This window comes from Pangasianodon hypophthalmus, chromosome 12, assembly GCF_027358585.1.
Source record: "Pangasianodon hypophthalmus isolate fPanHyp1 chromosome 12, fPanHyp1.pri, whole genome shotgun sequence".
Taxonomy (NCBI): domain Eukaryota; kingdom Metazoa; phylum Chordata; class Actinopteri; order Siluriformes; family Pangasiidae; genus Pangasianodon; species Pangasianodon hypophthalmus.
In genome coordinates, this window is record NC_069721.1 from 21294164 (window position 1) to 21316685 (window position 22522).

General features: G+C 39.0%; 1 protein-coding gene across 1 annotated transcript in view; it reads right to left on the reverse strand.

Annotated features, from left to right (window-relative positions):
* LOC113527748 (protoheme IX farnesyltransferase, mitochondrial) overlaps positions 1–21666 on the reverse strand; it is a 44874-nt gene extending 23208 nt beyond the window's left edge. The window contains exons 1-4 of the mRNA XM_026915834.3: positions 21550–21666; positions 18387–18529; positions 17345–17618; positions 16473–16597 (exon numbers count right to left, since the gene is read on the reverse strand). Of these exons, the coding sequence (XP_026771635.3) occupies positions 16473–16597; positions 17345–17618; positions 18387–18529; positions 21550–21580 (573 nt within the window). The 5' untranslated portion in view covers positions 21581–21666. The remainder of the gene's footprint in view (positions 1–16472; positions 16598–17344; positions 17619–18386; positions 18530–21549) is intronic.
* Positions 21667–22522: the final 856 nt, after the last annotated feature.

Below are 22522 nucleotides of genomic sequence, written 5' to 3' on the forward strand. Positions count from 1 at the left end.
ACCTCTAACAGCTTGCTAACACTGTTTGGGAAAAGCCCAAAGGCTGAGCAATGCTTTTCCCCCATTTAGCATCAGGAAGACTCACAAACAGCTTGGCCCTTAAGTGCAGTGCTAGAGCTGTGCCTAGACTTTCAGGCGAGAGTTACTATTAGTGCACAAGCAAAGGGCTGGCAAAAGAATGCTTTTAAAGACATACCAGAATGTGTCACCTCATTTCAGGGTGGACAAGAAAATGTGCAATTGCAAAGCTTAAAAGTATGTAAAGCTGTCACGAACAATGACCCCTAGGCTAAAATGGCCTTCATAAACTGAGTTTTATATCAGAAAAACAGGTCAAAATCAAGATAACAGCAGTTTGATAAAACACACATAGGTAAGAAAATTAGAGGATAAAGCAGAGGTACTTGCAAAAACGATACTTAGCAAGCTGAGTGGAAACCATAATCTTTAAGTTACACAATATGCAACTAACCAAAGGAAAATTAAAAATAAATAGACCACTCCCTGCTAAAGAAACAACAAGATAGATGTTTATGGGGATGGGAAACCTTGGTAGAGTCCTACGTCAGGTTTCTAAAAAGCAGTCCGAATGATCCATGCCAAGCTCTGCAAATGAAAATCGCACACCATCTGCTGTGCCATAAAATCTCCCTTTTGAGATTAAGAGCAGTCCGGCAAAAATGCCCAGGCAGCTCTTTTTCTTCAAGGAAGAAAATCCAACAAGGCCAAGAGAGAACTGCTTCTGAGGACCTGGGACTAGCTAGAACCTTGTAGCTCTAGGCCTTCAGGACGTTCTTGCTCATGGTGAAGCTCTGTTTCATTTTTCACCAGCAATGGCCCTGACCACAAACTGCTCCAGTGGGTTAAAATTAACATTCAGTGCTAGCTTGCAGGCATGGTGCTAACAGAGCTCCTTTTGTTAATTAGCCACGCATCTCAGTAGTAAATAGAGTGTTCCTATTGCCATTGAGTGTCACCTCCATCAGGAGATGGAGGGAGGGTGACACAGAAAAGGAGGCTCAGTAAACATCTACCTTTAACTGACTCACATTGGGGGGGAAAAGGCTGGAATTGGCACTTTTCATAGCCTCCTAATGTCTGCTCTGAATAAACTGCTCATATATTTAAGTTAACATGCAAATCCCCCTGAAAACCTACCAAAGCATGCCTAGCATCATGGAAGAGAAAAGGAGATACCTTCATTTCCACAACATTGCAACATTTAAAACAAAATGAAAGACAGAAGGAGGTAAACCACGTACTATTTCCAAAAGCACAATTACACAAAAATTGACAGGTATGGTGTTATGAATCCCCCCAGATAATCTAAAGTTCATTGGTGCCTAGCATTTCAGAACTCATCTATGCAAATCTCTGAAATACAGGAACCATCTTCAGGCATGTCTACTGTTTTTATTTTAATCGGACAAATGAAAAACATCCTCATTGTCTGATGAACCTACAATGATGGGTTAACAATGGGAAAACTGGGTTATTACAGAAATCTCCTCACGTTGAGCTCCACTGTCGGTGTGCAACACATCCCCTTTGTAGATCAGATCACAGAGCGTTTTTTTGTGGCAGTGCCTGATCCTTGCACAATGTGCCAAGAAACTGAACAAAGAGCTTGGCTTCCAATTTGGTGAGGGGTTTGCTGGGTGCATGTTTACCTGGCCTCAAGAGACAGAATACGGTCAAGAGGTACCCTTGATCAGAGGAACAAAAGTAACAGCAAACTAAGCCTAACAAAGTAAAATCAGAATATTCCTGTTATAACTGCCTCAAGAATGTCAAATATTCAGAATAACAGGAGGAGTGAAAAAAAAAAAACAAGGCAGGATTAAAAACCCACCATATACCCTCTAGAGGGATGTGTACACCAAAGCCCATGATCTTCAGCCTCAGGGATGGGGAATGGATTAACCCAGGAGGTCATGAAAGGCAAGAGCGTGCTCCTCCACTGGTATCCGTGTATTCTCAAGGAGTCTGTCTCCAACTCCAGCTTAATCAAACAGCAGTATATATACACACAATACTATGCAACAATGTTTCAACACAAAGAAAATGGGTACATATCATTCTGCATTAAGGGTTCACCAAGTCTTGTACAGTATTGTGGAGAAAGTATATGTAGATCTGGAGCCAGATTTTTAAATCCTGATTTTCCATTGAGAGTTACCTTCAAGACCAGAACATCTAGCAGTTCCCTTGGGATACACTGACATGTGGAAATGGCCAACACCATAAAATATGGTGGTCAAAACATGTTGCAAGGATTACCTGATGTTTAGTAGTCATGTGTCAAGGAGATAATTTTGAAGATGCTTCAACATTCATCTTAGGCTCTTCTTTGGTTCTAGTGAAGAGCAGTTGATGTGACTTGTTTCAAAGCTTAATGAAATAATGAATTCCAAAATAATGAAATAACAGAACTGTTTAGTAATCCTACCAATATTTTCAAGGTTCTTTAGGTCTGTGAAATCTGGCCTTTCATGGTCTGTTCTCCATAAACATCAAACAGGTAGCGATGTACTACACTTCCTCCTTGACAAATCTCTTTGTGGTAGGGGTCTGGGTAAACAAAGCCTAGCAAATAGACACCTCTCATGCAACAGCATAATCTTTGCAAGCAAATACCTTTGATCATGAAAAGAAATGGCACACGCCTTCAACCTTGGGGTCCGAAAGAAAAGGATTAGAGGCACACGTCTTTTGTCTGGTTTGCCGAGTGCTGATGACACAAACTGAGTGAAACTTCAAGAGATGCAAGACAGACGACAAGCAACTTTCTAAACCACAAACTCATACAGCATAGCAGGTTCTTAGGTTTGAATTCAACATGTGCTCCAAGAGATATGAGATAGCCTAAGGCTGACCAAACAGCTTTAGGATAAAGAGTACAAATAGCCACAAGTCAAAGAAACAAACTTGACATGACTGCATTTGATACAAGAAACCTGCATGAACATGTGAATAGTCTTAAGCAACCTCATTATTAATTTTGCCTCAGAGTTCAGATCATTCTTCTGCTTGACCAATCATGTAACCAGATGTAAAATAGTTGTATTCACTTGTTTTTGCTAATACAAACTTCCAAAAGGGGATCTCTGGTCACAGCATTTGACAAAAAGCCAGTTGCATATAGATCTAACGGTGCATTCATTTACCAGCCGATGACCTTTTTGTGACCCTGGCATGCAAAAGACTAACAATTTTAATCAGGAAAATGTTCAGGGGCTGCAATATACATGAGATATAGCCGTGATATTGCCCAGACGTGATCCATGCTATAATTACATCTTCTCAGATTTGCCCCTGCCGAGGCAGTGCTGCCACAAGCAAATCCACATCATTGCACACATTAGGGATATAGTTGATATTTTATTCATGCACACGTATCAAGCAGAACAATGTTATTCCTGAAGCATACGGACTTACTGTACAGACAGTATTGTTCCCCAAGCAACTGTAATGCAGGGTTCTGTTCAATATGATGAAAGGGGGAAAGGTCAAAGATGTTGTCCCTGACTTTAACCTTGACTCATTCAAAAACAAATCAAGCCAAATGTACCAGTGCCAGTCAATAACATAACTTAAAAGCTGAACAGCCAATTTCGAAATATTTCTTGCACACAGAAATTCACATCATAGATAGCAAGGAATCATTTGCAGATTATTAGACAAAGCACGGGGACCCATGTGGAGCTGGCAGCATAATGCGCCATCATGTCAAGTTTGACATAGATTGCCACCGAGAGGATTCTGCCACCAAAGTCTTACAGAAAATTAATTATTAAACAGCCCCATCTGGTTAAATATTAATTTGTATCCAAACTCTATGAAAGTCACCCACCATGCAAGATCTTGTTCCGCGGTGCCAAGTGATTAGAAGAAACCTGTCTTTTAATGCCATCCATAATTGCATTGAGAGACTTAAGCAGAAATTGGAATGCTAGTTCTCTGAAAACAGCCTTGGCAAAAGGTCTCCTCTGCCAACTGTAGCTTAGAACAAGGATAACTCATTTGTTTTGGAAGTTCACACCTGTTACAAGGCAACCATCCCACTTTCAAAGAGTCAATTAAGCAGTCTAAGTGGAACTAACATGCTTATTGATGGAGATATAGCCTTCATAAATGATTAAGGGAACACACAGCAAATCCCACCAGTAATTTTTGGGGGGAGAAAAGTAGAACATTTTTAGGGAGCATTTAATTTAATTTAATTTCTGATTCCTAATGGAGGCAAAGAATATTAAATTGGGTTAAAGCAAGGATGGGGATGGAAAATTGATCACAAGTGTGACAACTACAACAGCCACCATAATGTCCAGCAGAGCCATGTTGCCATGGCCATGGAATTTTTATACCGCTTGAAAGCATATCGCCCTGGATCTCTCTGGGAAATGGACAAAGAACGGCTCATTTTCATGGCTTAGAGGGAACAGACTGCTCTGTGATACAATTTGGGGAAGTGTGGTATCTAGTTACTACTGATGGGCCTTCCAGCACCAGCAACAAGCCATTGAGAACTCATATTGGTCCCACTGACCCCAGACGAACATAGTGAGCTGTCAGAGGAGGATGAGCTTTAAATTGGGATGTGTCCAAGATGTAGAGTTTCTCTTCAGGAGGCAAAAGAACAGTGTAGGCCAAAAGAGCTCCTACTTACAAATCATGTTTAGATTTGGATCACAACTTAATGCAGCAAGAGAGAATAATATATTCTCTCTTGAAATAAAAATAAAAGTCGTTAAAGCTGCTCCAACTGGTTGGCCAATTTTCAGCACTGCACCAAGGTCTTAAACATAAAATCATTAACTTGTCACACACTATACATGTTATAATGTACTTTTAGTGTTGGAGCTAGTACTGGTACGGGGGTGATGCAGTTTCTGCAACTTAACTGCGGCAACAAAATAGCTCGGCTGATTTATTAAAATTGTAATTCACTCCCAACAATCACTAGTGACAAATTAGAAAAAGATTAATTCAAATTACAATACAAGATGTTGAGAATGCCTTTTTAGACTGTCATATTATTATAAATGTGCTTTAGTCCAGGAACACAATTCTTGTTTATTTCCTAAAATTCCTACTTTTTTCTTTCTGAATGCATGCAAATATGGATTTTAAAAATGTATGGGAGCAACATGGAGGCGACTACCAGTCTGCCTCTCTATGACGAGTGAGATCAAGTAAGAGATGCTTGTCATCTTAGACAATTCTCATGGGATGCCAGACTTCTGTTTCTCGTGCTATTTGAAACCCCAAAGAAAAATACTCCAGATGTCAATACACCAGAAAACAGGAAAAAGACAAATGCCAAAGGGTGCGTTCTCATCCAGCCTCGTCTCAGCAGCCTACTATGGTTAAATAAAGTTAAAATTCATAAGATACAGCATTACAGGGACTTGAACCGCTGCACATAATCAAACATGTCGGAATGACAAGCAAATGATACATTAACATACAGCATGTTTCTTCCAAATAATGGCAATCATGCTTCAGTATTCAATTAATGGCAAGGCACAAGGCAAGTTGTAACTACTAATCATTAAACAAAACAGGAATTATGCTGCACCATTAATCAATTCAAAGCGTGATTTGATATGCTTCTTCTCCGTGGCAGGCTTTCATATTTGCATTATAATGGCTCTGAGTGCTTCTTGAGTCACACATGCTAAAGGTGGGGTCGCTCTCAGGGGGGTGGGTTAAGACATCCTATCTCACTAGGGAATTTCCAGACAAGTTCCATTTTTCAGCTGGAAATGTGCCAAATTAAACCATGAATGTGGGAATACAGGTGAATAATGGAATGATTAATTTAGAAATAAAGTATTTTTGGGAAAACCTTTTCTCTGAAATAAGCATAGATAAATGACCCTGTTGATGCACCAATGTATACCAGGGGTTGCATAGGCTAAGTGATTAAGCTAGGTGTACCCTATAAAATCTTCTGCCACAGATAAAAATCACAAATCATGAATCCCAAAAATTCTTTGGTCATGATTTGAGACTAGCAGTCTCAGAAAGCATGATGTGATGCTCGTGTTATGAATGTTAACCATATTAGCATCAAAAAGTTTGTTCAATAAATCATAAACTCGTTACAGTATCTATCTGGTTTGGTACTGCCATTACAATTTCATATCACCCTTTCTCACGCATTACAGTATCAATATATCTTTTAAATGATGTGTACTTAGACAGCCTGGAACAACACAGGAAATGTCCATCATGAGAATACTGTGAATGGCGAATATCGAGATGTTTCAGCACATGCACATTTATTTTGCGCACTACACATATACTGAATAGTTTGTCAATATTTGCACATGAGGAAAGACAACATTGGAAGAATTTCGACTTGTTTGCAACACCTGCACGAGAAGACGGGCTGTCACTGACATAATGCTTCCATGTCATTAGTGAAGCTTTCATAACCCCAGTGACTAGCAGACTTGGGAGAACCTGCAGTCACGTTGCATTCTAGCGTCGACATCATCTTAACCTGCGTTGACAAGTTCAATCAATAATGACTTGCTTCATCCCACAGCTGTGTGAACACAAAAAATACCAGTGTTAGAGCAAGTAAACACTGCATGAAAGACTGTAGCTGTGGCTCAGGTTGTAGAGGGCGAAACATACAAACTGCTTTGTACTGCTTTGAAGAAGCGATGAGGGAAAGATGAAACAAAAGATATTAGTCATGTGCTCAGGAAAGCAGTGGTGCCTTGGTTGTCCAGAGTGCATGGTAGTCCTGATGTGCTGGGGCAAGCAATAGTGGGGTTTCCAACCATCGCTAATTTATGCATAAAATCTGAATGTAAATGCTAGGAATTTGTGGGGAACAAATTACTGAACTGGAAAAGCTGATGCTTTATAAACAGAAGACAACTCATGACACAGCAAGAATGCTTTTCAGGCATTGCATGACATTTAAGACTTTTTTGGGAACCAATTCCAGCCCGGCATATTGTATGCCAGCTACCAAATGGAGAGGGTGATGACATGCTTCCTCTGAGACATGAGAAGCCTGCTGCACTCGCACAATATCATCTGAACATGCTTGGCAGAGGTTGGTAACTACCCTTTTCTGTACACAAGCTAACAGAGACCAGCTAATGGTTAGCGTCGCTTAGATTGGCAAGGCTAAGAGAAAAGCCATCCTTCCCACTCAGACAGCAGAGTCAATTATGCTCTTTTAAAGTCCCAGCCAAGGATGGCTATGGCATCCCAGAGATTCAAAAATCCAGACTACATGATAAACAATTAAGTCGATTTCATAGTTACCATTAGTCTGTTTGCCAAGTCTGAATATGATTATAATTGATACTTTAGGTTTTTGGGTTGGTTTCACACTGCACATAGCTAACTGAACCAAAAGCAAAGAAACTTTCCCTGAGGGGTGTGAAAATAAACTCACTCTGTCCTTTGGCTCCGCTTACCCCTCACAGCTCAGTTTAGCAGTTCGGCTCTACAAAAAAAAATGTCACCTGCAACCCAAAGTAAACGTCATGGTTGGTTCACTTCCTGCATACCACACAGGAGTTCGACTGGAAGCAGACCAAGACCACCTCAGTCAGGCACTTTAGAAACGGTTGTTTTGATCTGCACTTGGGTGTGATGGGCTATGTTCTCACCTGCCTAAAGAACCGCACTGAAGAGGAAAATGCACCATCAATTCAAAGGGACAAAATACTGCATATGTGAAACAACGCTTAGGGGGATAAAAGTCAAGGGTCCTTGGGATACTCACACATTCTTGTTTTACTTTCCAATGGGCAATCTAATATAGGGTTATATGCAGAACACTCAAAAGGTTCTAGATTTAACCCCCATAGTGTAATTCATCTATGGTAACTATAACTATCCTGGGAGACTATTTTGATGTACACTGAGTAGACTCATTTTTTTGATGTAGTCCATTAGAGGTTCCTCCTAAAGTACAAGTCAGAAAACCCTTTAGTGTGTTACATGGAACATTCTTTGCTACAGGCATATGAGTGGTGGTGGTTCGCTGATTGCTCCTCTCAATATATCACAACAGCAGTTAATGAAAATCCAAAAATTCTCATTTTCTTTTCATGAGAATAATCGCACTGGCATCCTTCTTGGCAAATGGTCACTTTTGCTAAAACCTGAACTTAACCACGAGACATCAAACAGTGGGGAAACATGACATGTAATACTTGGAGTTACAGGAAGGTTGTGTGCATACTGGAGCTACTGCACAGAACCAAAACCGGATCTATACGATGTGTTAAAATTCTTTGCTCCAGCTGGTAAGTTTACAGCAAATGAAAAAGAAAAAAAAACAAAAAAACAGTGCTTGAACAGAAACAGTTCTTCACAAACAGACTCCACTTATTCCCTACTTTCCCAAGCATGGGGAAATGTCAGAAACCCAGGCACGCCATCATTCATTGGCTGTGGACTCTTACACCATCCTAGGCAGTTTCTAAACAGGGTTCCACGTAAAAGAAGAAACCACAACACTGCTGTGTGGCTCCAGCCTATTCCCTAAGGGTGTTAGAGCAGCTTAGGCCTCCTCGGCAGGCATGAATGTATGGGTCTCTGCTTTTCATGTTGAGTGATGACAATGAATGCACGCACACTAACGTGACTCAAGGGATACGGTGACTGATTAGCAGTTATTATTTCACCACCCTTAACGGTCAAGACACACGCCAAGGAAGCACCAATTACCTAGCTGGCTGTCACACTGGTGACTCAACCACAACACCTGACTACTCACAAACTGCAATCTCTCCATATCAGGCCAGGGGTTAGCAGTGCATTTAGCAGTAGTCAGAGGTACAGTTTTGTTGTATATAATGTCCAGGCCTGGGACAATGGTTTCGACAATAATATTTTGATCAAATAAGACGGACCCACTTGCCAACGGATCCTTCTGTGCTTTGTTCAGGCCTAGCCATGGGGCAAATTCCCTCTTTTTCCCCTCTTGACAGTGGGAGTAGTAGTATTGACAAACTTCAAATCCCAGGACTTCCAGTGAACCACTGTTGGGTGCTTGAGCAAGGCACGTAAATGCTCAACTTAACTTTGGACTCTTTCAATACATCCCAACATTCAAAAAGCAGTGTCTAAGTTTGATACTAACCGTGCTTTGCTCCGTTTGCTTTAACGTTTGTAGTGTTCCTCGACTGAGGCTTGTCGTCTTTGATCACACAAACTGCACCAAAGCTGTGGCAAACTAGAAAGGTGGGTTTTAAAAAAACTGGCACCACATCAAAAGGTGTCTCCTTCCACCTTGTCTTTTATTTTCCTCTTTGGACATGTGGAAACAAAACACAGAGTGAGTTAGGTGTGGTCATTTAGCCTATGCCCAGGTAAAGATCTGTCTAGGTTTGCACGGTGGATGTGTCGGGACAGTGTGGCGCACATCAAAGAGTGCCGTGTCGCTTTGCAGCAGGTGATGGGGTGTCGCTCTACGAGTGCCGAGCCTCTATGTGTGTAATTATGCCAAAAGAAAATTGCACTCTTGGCCAAAGGAACAAAAACAACTCTTAGCAGCACGTACTGTAAGCAAGTATAAAATGCATACTAGCCTTAAGGCAAGAACCTTTTTTATCCTGGCACTTTAATGACTGTTAAATAAATTAACAACATTAACATTTCCATGCAACTATACACTACACATTTTAATGTGTTTGTGAAAATGAATAAACACTATGTGAGAGATGTAATTTCAACACAAAACTCTCTAACTTCCCCCCAGAGACTTTGCATACGGCGGGTTTCAATGGTTGCATTAGATCTAAGTGCGTGTACACATGAAGCAGTAACCGAAGGAGCAAGATAAAGGAGCAGACAAGGTCTCTGTCTAATCCCCCATGTGTGGAGTGAAGTTTTGGTGCAAATGTTACTTGCCAACCACAAGAAAGCCATCTTCAAAACCTATACGTCTAGATTGAATGACCTCAAATACACGCACAGCCTATTAGTCTGGAGCTCCACAAGCCTGGAGAAGGCCATCTACACAGAATAAAGCAGAGCTAATTAAAAGCCTTGTAAACTAAGATCTAGTCCAGTTGTTTGCTAGAGGCTGTAGTTGACAGCTCAGACTGACTGGGACTTTACATGTAAACTATCGCTTTGTTTATATATAGTGAGTATATTTTAATATTCACTTCATTTGATATTTGTCAGGGATGTGCGTGCTGGTCTTATAACAAATGATTGACATGGAAAAATTAAGTGCCGCTCCCTCATACTGTTTGTTCTCAATTAGGACTTCAGACAAGCCTCAAGCATGACATGTGATCACAGGTGTTAATCCTGGTTGAGTTCTCATGGATCCAAAACTTATCTTCAATTTTTTCCCCATTAAAATTCAAATACATTAAAATAATATAATACATATCTATAGCACTTTTTAAAGATTACAGTTATTATAGTTATAAAACATTCACTGGTTTACTTTTTTTTTTTTTTCTTCAGAGGAATTTACTGATTCACCAGCAAGTTGCTGTTTGATGACCTGAACCAGTGGTAAGTCCGATAACAAACGTTTCAGTAAGGTAGATAAACCACAAAATTATTAAAATGATCTTAAAATCAGTTTGAAAATATATGGATAGATGATGAGTTGAAATGATTTCTGGATTTATTATTTTGGTACATTGAGATTGAGACATATTTTTTACTTGTTTTCCAATTGCCAATTAAATGAGGTCCAAAACCCAAGCAACGTGAACGCACAACCAGAACTTCTACTCCACATTTTGGTGTCAGGGTAGAATTAAAGCTTTTCCCTTGCTGTCTTTAAACACCAATCTCTTCTTAAAAAGGCTTATGTAATCTGGCTTTATAATTAATATTCCCATGTATCAATATTGACTCTTGTTCTTGGCAGTGCCTTAGCTTGTCTGTGTCTTTAGACTCTGGAAGATATAAACTAGCAGACAGATGTGTTTTCCAAGTGTACAAGGTGATTTGAATACAAGCGACTGCCAAATGCTATTAAAAATGTTTTCCATACTTGGATTTGGATTTGAGATCACAGTCACACTAAATATCCAGGATGTGGCTGAGCATGAACAAAGTCCATGTTGTACTGTGGAGATGCTTTCCAATAAAACCTCAGCGATGTGAAAATGGCTCCAATATCACAAATGTGTTTATTTTGAGAAAGAAAAACTGCCTGATTCATCCAAATGTTTTAGTTCTGCTTGGAGTTTCCGCACGTCGGAGTGACGCACCTTCTGCTGTTGTGGATGGTTCCACATGGTCACTGTAAAGATTTACACTTTCCAAAATCCTCAGTGTGTAATCTCACCTGGATGTTGTAGATGTTTTCCCAAGAACTGCTGCTGTAATCATAAGACTGTCCTGTGCTCATCCCACGACTCTTATTCACAATCTGCTCATACTCAACATCCTTTCAACGCACTTAGTACTGTTTTACTTATTAGTATACACTTGTAGAAGATTAATGATTTATAATTGCATGATCCGGTGTCACTCAGAAGAGGATCTGTTCCTTTTTGAGTCTGGTTCCTCTGAAAGTTTCTCCCTCGTGTCATCTCAGGGAAATGTTCCTTCCCAATGTCGCCACTGGCTTACTCATTAGAGATCTAAATCTACATTCTGATTATTGGGGGAAAAAAAAGAAGCTACTTTATGAGAATGTCTATTGTTAAAAGCGCTATGCTAATTGAATTTAACTGAATATGTGTACTTACATGAACTCTACTGATTTTATGTTCTTCATTCTTTCAAGCTAATTATTTAACTAAACAGAAGCTGTAATGCATCCAGAAATCTGTGCTTTTTAACTCTAACCCCTGAGGCACTGGCAAGCTTTTAAGCAATAACACCCACAGCTTTCATTTAAATTCAGCTGAATCCGATAGCCCTGAAGCCAGGGCGGATTCAGCTGTGCTTAAGACATGACAGGTGACACGTAAGTTTATCTGACGATATTTGTACGTGTGTATGTGTGGATAACGTTTGCGTGCATGTGGAATATGTTAGGTGTGATCCACTTCAACACCTCTGTGGAGTCAAGAGAAACAGCATCCAGAACCAAAGATAACAAGAATGACTGAGCAGGAACAGGAAATCCTGCTTTTTTTACTGACATTTCTCTAATAACTGACACTTATTTACACACACCGGTACATTCACCATACATTCTGCATGTCAGACATGCAACCTTTAGGCCATAAAGGTCATTCATATTTACATTACATAGATCTTTTTTTTCTCACTTAACTACAAATTCTGTCTGAATTTGTACCATTTTCATGAGAAAGGAAATGAAAGTGTACGTGATACCATATAGCAGACATGCTGTGCTGTCAGATATTACAACATTTAGATAAATAAAAACTTAACTTCAAGAAATTTTCAATAATTTTTTTTCTTTTTCTTTTTCAGACAGACTTCAGAAGACACACTGGTAGCAAAAAAAATGTGCTAGACTGGACTCAACTTACATTTCCCGCACAAGTTATTTCATCAGTAAGTGAGGTAATATACTATGGTGATAGGTTTCAGATGTGAGTGTGAAGCCATTGTGGGTCCAAGCACTAATCAGGGTAATTATCAGATTAGTTTATACTTATCTGTACCACAGCACTGTTGATTTCTTGATTTTGATTGGCCGGAAGGTGTTGATTAATTTTCGAAACAGCAGCAGTTCTCAGCAAACTGAGACTTCTTTGTATTTAACAAAGAAAAAACATCTAGTCTTTGGTATGGTGAAGATGTTTTACATTTTTGGAAGGAGGCTCCAGTGTCAGAGGACTTTATAGGTTCCTGGTAACAAGCCCCAAGAATTTTATTTTATACTTAACATTACAGAAGAATAACTGCAGTATAAGAAAGACGTTGGAAAATAACGTATAAACCACAAAATAAAGTGTAAAATAACTAATGGCTCCTAGACAACGCTATTGCATGTAAATAGCAATTAAAATGCAGTGGTTGAGAAATTTGATGTTTGTTTAAAAAGTCCAGCTAAAATAATTTCCAGCTAAAGTAAGGGTAAGACTTGTACAACCATTACCGACTAACGTACAAGATGAAACATATTAACTCGTGTTCACAAATTGGATCAGTAGAGGAAGGCATAATATTACATTAATATCTACCTGTTGGATGTTACTGCAATTTCAGCATGAAACACTACAATTTAGTCTGAATTTCATGAATTTTTTTAAGTCACACGTCCCTAATAAGCAATGTTTTATGGACAATAATTATGACTTTGTGTCTGGAAAGACAATAATGCTAAAATGATGTTCATGTAGGAAGACAGAAAATGATCTGATAGTGAGATAGCTTGTTCTTGTTTCTCAAGGTGACCAAAAACATGCTGAAAGCATGAAATATGGATTCTGTCAGCTAGGGGGAACATGAATTATAGACAGAAAAAAAAAATTATTTTACTTTAATGCTAAGGCATCTTTCCTGTAGTCTTTGGGGTTAGTGTACAGCATACGCAGCGCTACAGGAAGTGTTGTTCAGGTGTAGTAATAAGTCAGTGCAGTAATAAGAAGCTACAGTTGCATTGCTGAGATGCTGCTCAGGTTGAGGACGAGTAAATCAGAGAATGGAGGAATTTCTCTGTACAGTCGGAGTGGTGAGGTGAGCTGCTTTCTGCCCCCGAGGGTAGAACGTGGCGTTCCAATCACAACCTTCTCTAAATTACAGAGCACGTCCGTGCCTTAATGGAGTTCAGGCTGGGGCTGATGTGAGTGCCAGCTATTACTCTGATATTCTAAAGGCATGGATGGCATTTCTGCACGGAACGACATCATAGCGATGAAAGTAGCCACTGATTGCTGTGCAACTGTACATGCTGCTTTACAGTCTCTCTCTCTATCTCTCTTTCTCTCTCTCTCTTTTCTTTTAGTTTTGTCTGGCAAAAGCTTTTAGCAGGGGGAAAAAAAAATCAAAGCAGAGCAGCATAACACAGCACACATTTCTAAGCTCCGCAGCAGGAGAGGAATGCAAACGAGTCGGTTGAGAAGCAGAGAATAAGCTCCCTCTCGCTCAATCCGTCCGCCTAAAAAAAGTGCGCCATGAGAGGCCACACGGAGTGTTTGTGTTTGCGTAATGCGCAATGAAACTCTATTGGGCGTTCGGTGAAGTCGTGCCAGCGCTGTAGCGGCGCTTCATCCATCTCGCTGCGAGCGAACAAAACAATACAGAAATCACAGCACTGCTAGAGGCTCATTACTGCGGCGGGAGAGCTTGAGCAGAGACGAGGTTAAACGCAGGAGAGATGGCGCTCAAAAGCGACGCTTTTGTAAACGCAGGCTCATTACTCAGCGTGTTATTAGCTACGGTACACACAGACTCCAACTATTCACAACAGTGCTCTGACAAACAGCTCACTGTTAGGGTCTGACTCATATTTCTGACTGAAGCATACTGTACTTCAAACTTTCTAGGCACAATGATTATGATTATTTTACATTTAAATATAATTTATGTACTCAAGGGGGAAAAATAAGTTAGACTAGTGCTGAGAAATACAATTATATAATATCAGTATAACATATATATTATATCAAAATAAACTCCATCACAATACACTGTTCTGAGCTGTGGCTGGTACAATGATTTCTCTTCTTTTCTTTTTTTTTTTAAATAGTAATTGCAAACTAATTAGAAGCAGCTAATCTGATGTTAACGTTCTACTGAACCATTTTATTCTTTTTTAAAGATTAAATATTATTATTATTTTTTTTTTTTTATTAACTTTTTTCATTTTAAAGTAATTTTTTTTGTTGACATTTCATGTTTTTTTCTTAAAAATGAAACACTACTGTTTCACTGGCAGTTGGTTACCAACCCTGTATATCATGACGCATATCATCTATCAAAAAAATCATCTTCATGTGGCGTGATATTATATTTTTTGACATATTCTCTTCCAAATGTTTTGGCCAAAGTGTGACTGATTAATGGGTACTCAGTATTCTCCATCATTGAATCTCAGCCAGTTTGTCTTAAATGGATCTCTCAGTGAACAACGTAACAGCCATTACAGGAAACACACAGAATGTAAGCTCAGTGACCTCCATAAAGCCCTGTTTAACTAAATCTGGTTTAACAAAAATTACATTACCTTTCATACGGGTCTGAAGATACCTAACTATAACTGTAAACGACTGTGTATGAAAGTAATAAACAGCACCTACAAGCACTCACTGCTCACACCAGCAGGGATGGACGATTCTACAGGCATTTCTTAGTTAACTTCCATATAAGCCATAACAACACCTGTGTCTACAGCAGAATGTCATAGATAAGGCTAGAGGGCTTGACCTTGGCCACATATACATGTGGAATACAAGTCATAAATGTATTAGGTACTGTATCAGCCAAGTAAAAGCTCCAGTGTACTGCCCAGTCCCATGTTTTGCTGGCTCAGATATCTAACTGACTAGGCTGAAAAGTGGTAGTTAACATCATGTATGGCAAACTAGTTAGCTAGTTAAGTGGATTAATACAGACTAAGCAGTAAATAATGCTTTACAGTATCAGTGCAGAGGGGATTAGTTAGTTCCTGGAGTGTCGTTCCAGGATGATTATTAGTTCCTGCTCCAGAGTAGGCATTCTTCTGCGGACTAGGAACTATCAGAGAGAATCTTGCTGTACTTAACATTTCTAACTGGCCCCTTATCCATCATATGGTTTATTAAAAACAAACCAAAAAAATAAAAAATGTTTCCCCCAACAATCCATTATTAAAGCTTATCAGAAGCATAGTGCCACCATTGAGAACAGGAAATTATTCAGCAGCATTTGTGTCTGTGAGAAACAGATATGAAGTATGACACTGCACTCTGAATGTGTGACGGTCCTTACTGTAAATTTAAAATTATTAGTAACATCTTACATGTCCAACAGAACTTTAATCTCATGTTCACCATGCAAACATTATTCTCCAGAAGGTTCCTGTGGTGCAGAGGAAATGTAGCATGGAAATGTTCTAGGAACTGTTTAGCTGTCTAGCGCTGCATTCGACTAAAACTCGGAACTCGGAATTTCTGGGCTCCGACTTGGAAAAGCCAAAGAGAACACCTCCTCAACTCGGAAATCCTACTCATGAACTCAGGCCGGTCTCCTCAACCCCGAGTTCAGCAAGTGACCTCAAATCAAAATGGCTGCTCACAGCATCAACAGTAAACACAGCAGCACCGTTTTACTTTTAAATGAGTTATGCTGTATATACAGTAATATTCATTGTTAAAACTGTAACACTGACTGTACGGTTCACTGTTTTGAGGAGAAAAATATACATCACTCATCACAGTTATCTGGCTAGCTTGTTGCTAACAAAAGCCAAACAAGGAGATGTTCATGTTTTTTACCCCAACTTTGTAGCTTGACTTTATGGAGGTCAAAAATACAGAGTTCTAAGTTGGTCGAATGCAGCATAGTTCCCTGGTCATGTTGTGAGTAATGGATGTTTGTATAAAGTGACTGACCTGGTTAATAGAATTGGCCATACATGAAGAGAGACCTGTTCCAACTGTGGCCAGCGTGAAGGTGATGGGGTCAAAGGGCACAGGAGCCATGGCAAATCCCGCTGCCGCTGTTGTGACCACAAGCGCTGAGGAGAGACCGGGAGAGAAAAGAGAAACATGTTTGGATACAAAAATGGACATCTAATGATCTGCGTTTCAATAAAGTAGAACAAATTCGATGGTGGATTTTTGTTCTGAGTAAGTTCACATCATGAAAGTTCATACAGAATTTGACCAGGCACAAGAGGTCTAACAGCGATATGCACTGAGTAAGGAAGAATAAAACCACTCTGACACGTGCTGTTATACGCACATCAACAACAACGCCGGTTTCTGATGAAGTGAAGTTACTGTTACCACCCCAAAGCGGATCATTTTCCTAGCACATCACATCCCAAGATGTCTTCTTCCTCTTCCTTATTCCACTTCCTTCCCACAGCGAGAAAGTTAAAGCTTTATCTCTGACTATTACAAAGAGCCGACACTGGAGACTCCTTACACAAGCTGTTTACATAAGCGAGCTGTTACTATAGAAATGATAGCGTATTCGAACGAGTGCATTAAATACAAACCTGTGATTTGAATTAATTAACCATTAGTCAGAGTTGCATTTACAGAAATATTTTTCATCATCTTCTGACCAATCAGAACTGAGAATTGCGGCATTAAAACGAAAGATCAGAAACTGCTTCCCCTCCCTACCTCCACACTACTGTAAAAATTACTTCCAAAATTTCTAAAAACTTTCTTTCTAAAATGAGAAATTTCTCAATTTCTTTCCAAAATTTGTCCAAGTTACCCAAATCAAAGACTCATGCTGGAACCAGTCATACCCGTGAGTTTGATTTTTGAGAGCCGAGCGTAGATCCCCGGTAAATCGGAGTAGTTTACGCTCAGCTCCTTCCACTGCCGGGCCTCGATCCGAGCCTGTCTGACTGCCTCCGGCTCATCAGCAGTGCTTGGACCTTCCACATCGGACGCGGGTTTAATGTCTGGGATCTCCTGGATCTGCCTGAGAACCGCATCATCTCTTTCCTCCAGCGTGGAGATCGCCGGCTCCTGCTTCGGCCGGGCTCCCTGGCTCAGAACACTGCTCACATTCACATACTAAGAAACAAAAGAGAGAGGAAAAAAAAAAGGGTATAGTCTGGTATGTTATGATTGAGTGATTCAATGCATGAATGTACAAACAACTCAATATGATCTAGAGACATTCTGATTTTCAGTTTTTAATTAAAAAAAAAAAACAAAAAACAAACAAACAAAAAAAAACGCACTTTTTCCACTGGGACGATGTGTGGTATCAGATTTTACTGATGCTTTCATTCATTCAACATATATTTTCACAAATTTTCAGACTTGAAATTATACTTTTGTCTTTACTTGTGTACGAGAGCACATTTTAGTACATTCAGGAAATAAAGTTTTATAACTGCAGAATGTTTTCTACCCTTCAGTGTGCTACATACTGAACTGCCTGAAAACTGTCTTTTAATAAGAACATCCTAGCTGATCGAGAGCGGAAGAAAATGAAAAGAATTTTAGCACATAAACCTCTAGTCTCTTTCACTGGATGAGACAGCCTTTTCTTTTCCCAGCAGCAGTATGAAAACAGTGAGACACAAAATGCCTAGTGTGAATGCCTCACAACACTGAGGCTTGTGAATTCACTGGTCAAATTTCACCTAGATAACTTCTCTGCGAAGTGAAAGTAACCTCTTCCAGAAGCAGCCTGCATCCTTTCGCCCTTTTCTGAACTGACTTTTCCAGCAGGTGAATTTTTTTCCTCTTTGGTCTGACTTCTGCTTTAGCTGAGAAGGAGTCTCCAGTGTCAGCGTAAGAAGGAGGTCTTGATAAACCCACTGGAAATCGTACCTGCCGCTTGAGGAAACGCAGGTGCTGGAAGGTGATCCATTGCGCTGGGTCGCTCCTGCAGAGCTGCACCAGAGTCCGGACACTCGGCTGACTTCTGCGTGCGTTTATTAGGAGCGTCGGGTTCACACTGGCACCAAACAGACCTGCAGAACAACGTGATCGACAAAATAAATAAAGCCACAATGGTAGGCTGCATGGGGCAAAATTTACTGAGTCCAAATTCTATCCACTTTAAAATAAATAAATTAATAAAATAAGGAGCATATGCAAGCAAAACACTCTGCATAGAACCATGCTAAAGGTTCAGGACATTCCAAAAAAAATTAGTACAATTTTAGTACAAAAAAAAATCTATTTTTGCTATAGATTTTTATTTTATGACTTCTTCATTATCGAGTCAGTACAAAACATTTTAGATTTCCAAACATTAGTTTTGCAGAACTACTGGTTACTGCTCTTTATAGTTTTTTTTTTTTTTTTTTTTTTTTTTATGTAGAAACTTTTAATTTCATTATTTTTGAAGCCATCTTTGCTTTATAGCATTTCTTTGCATGTGCCCAAGACTTTTGCACTGTACTCTGTGTGTGTGTGTGTGTGTATTTATTTATTATACATTACATATATTATTTATACACACATAAATGAAAAAAATTAGAAAAAACACTCAAAAAGCAGACTGTAATTATTTTATAACATAAGATGAATATGATATGGTTTATATTATAGTAGCAATTTTTTTTGTAAATGCAGAAAAAAAACAACACAGCACTATATTAAACACTGACAGTACAGGAGAACTCTAACCATAGCACATTCGGATTATACAAATATACACGTAATGCTCTGCAAAGCATATCACAATCACAATATTTTGTGATCAGATCACGATCATATTGTACAAGCCTACATACACACAACATACACACAACATACATATAACATACACAGTACATACACAGGGGTCCAAAAGTCTGAGAGCACTAGTGAAAATGCCTCAATTTTTTAATTTATTACAATAATTTTCATTACAAATTATATTATTGACAACAACTTGAGTGAAAAATAGAATCTTAGAAATATTTACATGAATTTTAAAGTTTCTTATTATTTGTCACGTCTCCTTTTTGTTTAATGACAGTGTGCACTTGGACTTGGACGCCACAAGTTTGTGCAAAACCTCATGATCCATTTTAGATCAAATCCATCAGAGTGTTGTCTGATCACCTGCTTCAATAGTGCAGAAGCTTGAATATTAAATATTCAAGATATCGAACATTTACTTTCTTTGTTTTAAATATTAAAAAATTCTAAAACCTGTTTATTTGTAATTTTAAATAAAAGAAATCCAGATTTTTAACGTGGTCTCAGACTGTTGGACCCCACTGTACAGACAACATGTCAGATGACATGAGTTACAGTGAGAAACAGCATCAGGGGGATACACTGGAACAAACTGTCATTTCTTCAAGCCCATGCTGCAACACAACAGCACTGGCACAGGAATACAGGAACACACACACACACACACACACACACACACACACAGTAGCATGGTACACAGAAATACAGGAACACACACACAGTAGCATGGTACACAGAAATACAGGAACACACACACAGTAGCATGGTACACAGAAATACAGGAACACACACACAGTAGCATGGTACACAGAAATATAGGCTAGCGCAAACACGCACACACAGTTCGGTCCACAGGAATACAGGAACATACGCACAGTAGCATGGTACACATGAACACAGGAACACACACACAGTACAGTACACAGGAACACACACACACACACACACAGTAGCATGGTACACTGGAACACACACACAGTACAGTACACAGGAATACAGGAACAAACATAGTATGGAACACAGGAACACAAGAACACACACACCAAGTACAGTGCAGTACACAGGAACACAGGGTCACACACAGTACAGTCCACAGGACTACAGGAACACAGGAACACACACACACACACACACACAAACAGCACAATCCACAGGAACACACACAGTACAGTACACTGGAACGCGCACACACACACACACACAGTATGATACAAATGAATACAGCAACACACACACAGCATGATCCACAGGAATACACACATACAGTACAGTACAGTACACAGGAACATAAAATGCTACTGCATGAGAGGCGAGTGTGTGAATCTGATAAACGCTGTGCATGCATGTTAATGACTAATACACTATCAACACCACGGTCATGAAGAAATGACACTGCATTCCAGTGTACATGCAGACGTCATCTCTCACAACTTTTGTCATCTGATACTTTGCATGCAGGCTTGCACTATATGATAACAACAAAAAAATGGATAGAGTAGGATGTGTACTGCAGGTTATATCATGGCTGCACATCCGCATGGAGACTGGAGAATAAATATTTAATATCTAGCAGATACCAGGATTGCTGGCAGGGTTTCATCAGGTCAACACTTACAGCTTTCTATAAATAAACACACCCATATAACCATGTTTACTGATCTGTGCTGTGTGTCCTAACAGGAGCTGCATCTGAGCACTGTGCACCATGATGCCTCTGTCCTTCTTATTAGCAAAAAGAAAATCATTTTAATCATTTCACACTGTTTCTGTGTTACTAAAGATCTCTGATTTAGGACTTGTTCACTGCACAAGCATCTCAGCTACAAATAAAACTACTGAATTAAAATGTACTTGCTTAACATTGGCATTAAACACAAAACAAATGCTTGACCTAATATAAATTAATAATTGCAGAGCAAAAATGTGATTATAATTAAGAAAATATAGTCATAATTCGCCTAATGAGGCCTGATGTAAGGTCAGCTAGGGCTGAATCCCAAATTACTCCTTACTTCCTACACAAGTGCACTACATAGAGTACGAAATAAAGGCGTCTACTGCCCTAAGTAGTGCACTACTATACACAAGAAGCGCATTTAGGCTTCACCCCCAACCGGCTCATAGCAAAGCAAGCTAGTGTTAGCTAAACCGCTAACTTCTTTCTAATTCAGCACTATGGAGGCTAAGCTAACCGGCTAACACGCCACCGGCAATACAGGCCCTTTTAGCGTTTCTAACCATAGCTACTTCTTTCTATCGGCGCGTTTATAGACGCCGTGGCATTACACAAACGCTCCCCCACCTGCTGCACGACTACATGGCGTCTTAAACATGTTCTCCGCGTTTAACCAGCTGCAGCTGGTGTCCTCTTCACGCGCTGTGCGCCGCCATGTTGACCTCGAAGGGACAGTTGCTTCCGGTCACGTGACTTAACAAAAAAAGGTACCCGGCAATGAGCAGAATATGAAATAAAAAAATAAAGCATGTATATTAAAATTAAGTGAAATATATATTAAAAAAAAAACAGTACAGTAAAACTGAAGCAATTGTATTATTTTGTTTGATTAAAATAATAAGTACATAATAAGAAAAAGTAGAAAATGTAATAAAGAATTATTATTATTATTATTATTATTATTATTATTATTATTAAATACTAAGAAAATAGAGTAAAAAAATAAATCATGGATATCAAAAAAAGATCAGTGTTTTATTATTATTTTATTATCGTTATTATTTATGTGTTTATGTTTGCTTAATATTACATTAAACACACACACACACACACACACACATATATATATAATGTTTTATAGCTAGTGAATGTTTTATCAATTTATTTTGTCATAAATATATTTACCATTAATTTCTTATATGTAAAGCACTTAGAGATTTTGGTGTCAAAGAAAAATGTTCTATATAAATAATGAAGATAATGATGATGATGATGATTATTATTATTGTTGTTGTTGTTGTTGTTGTTAAAGAATGTGTCTGTACAATGTACAATGAGTTTAAGTCTATTAAAGCTTACACTACTGGATTTTCCTTTTTTTTTTTTTTGTTTTTTGTTTTTTGAGGGACTGATCTTAGTCTGTGATTAGGCTCAATTGGAATTTCCTATCATAAACTTTTTTACTGCCAGATTTATTAATTTTTTTTTCATTACTGCTCTAAAATTGTTCAGTATCAAAGCCTGAATGGCTAAGTGGGCTATAAATCCTGTTTTCAGTGATCCATGCTATGATTCAATCCTTCATAGTCACAACGTCAAC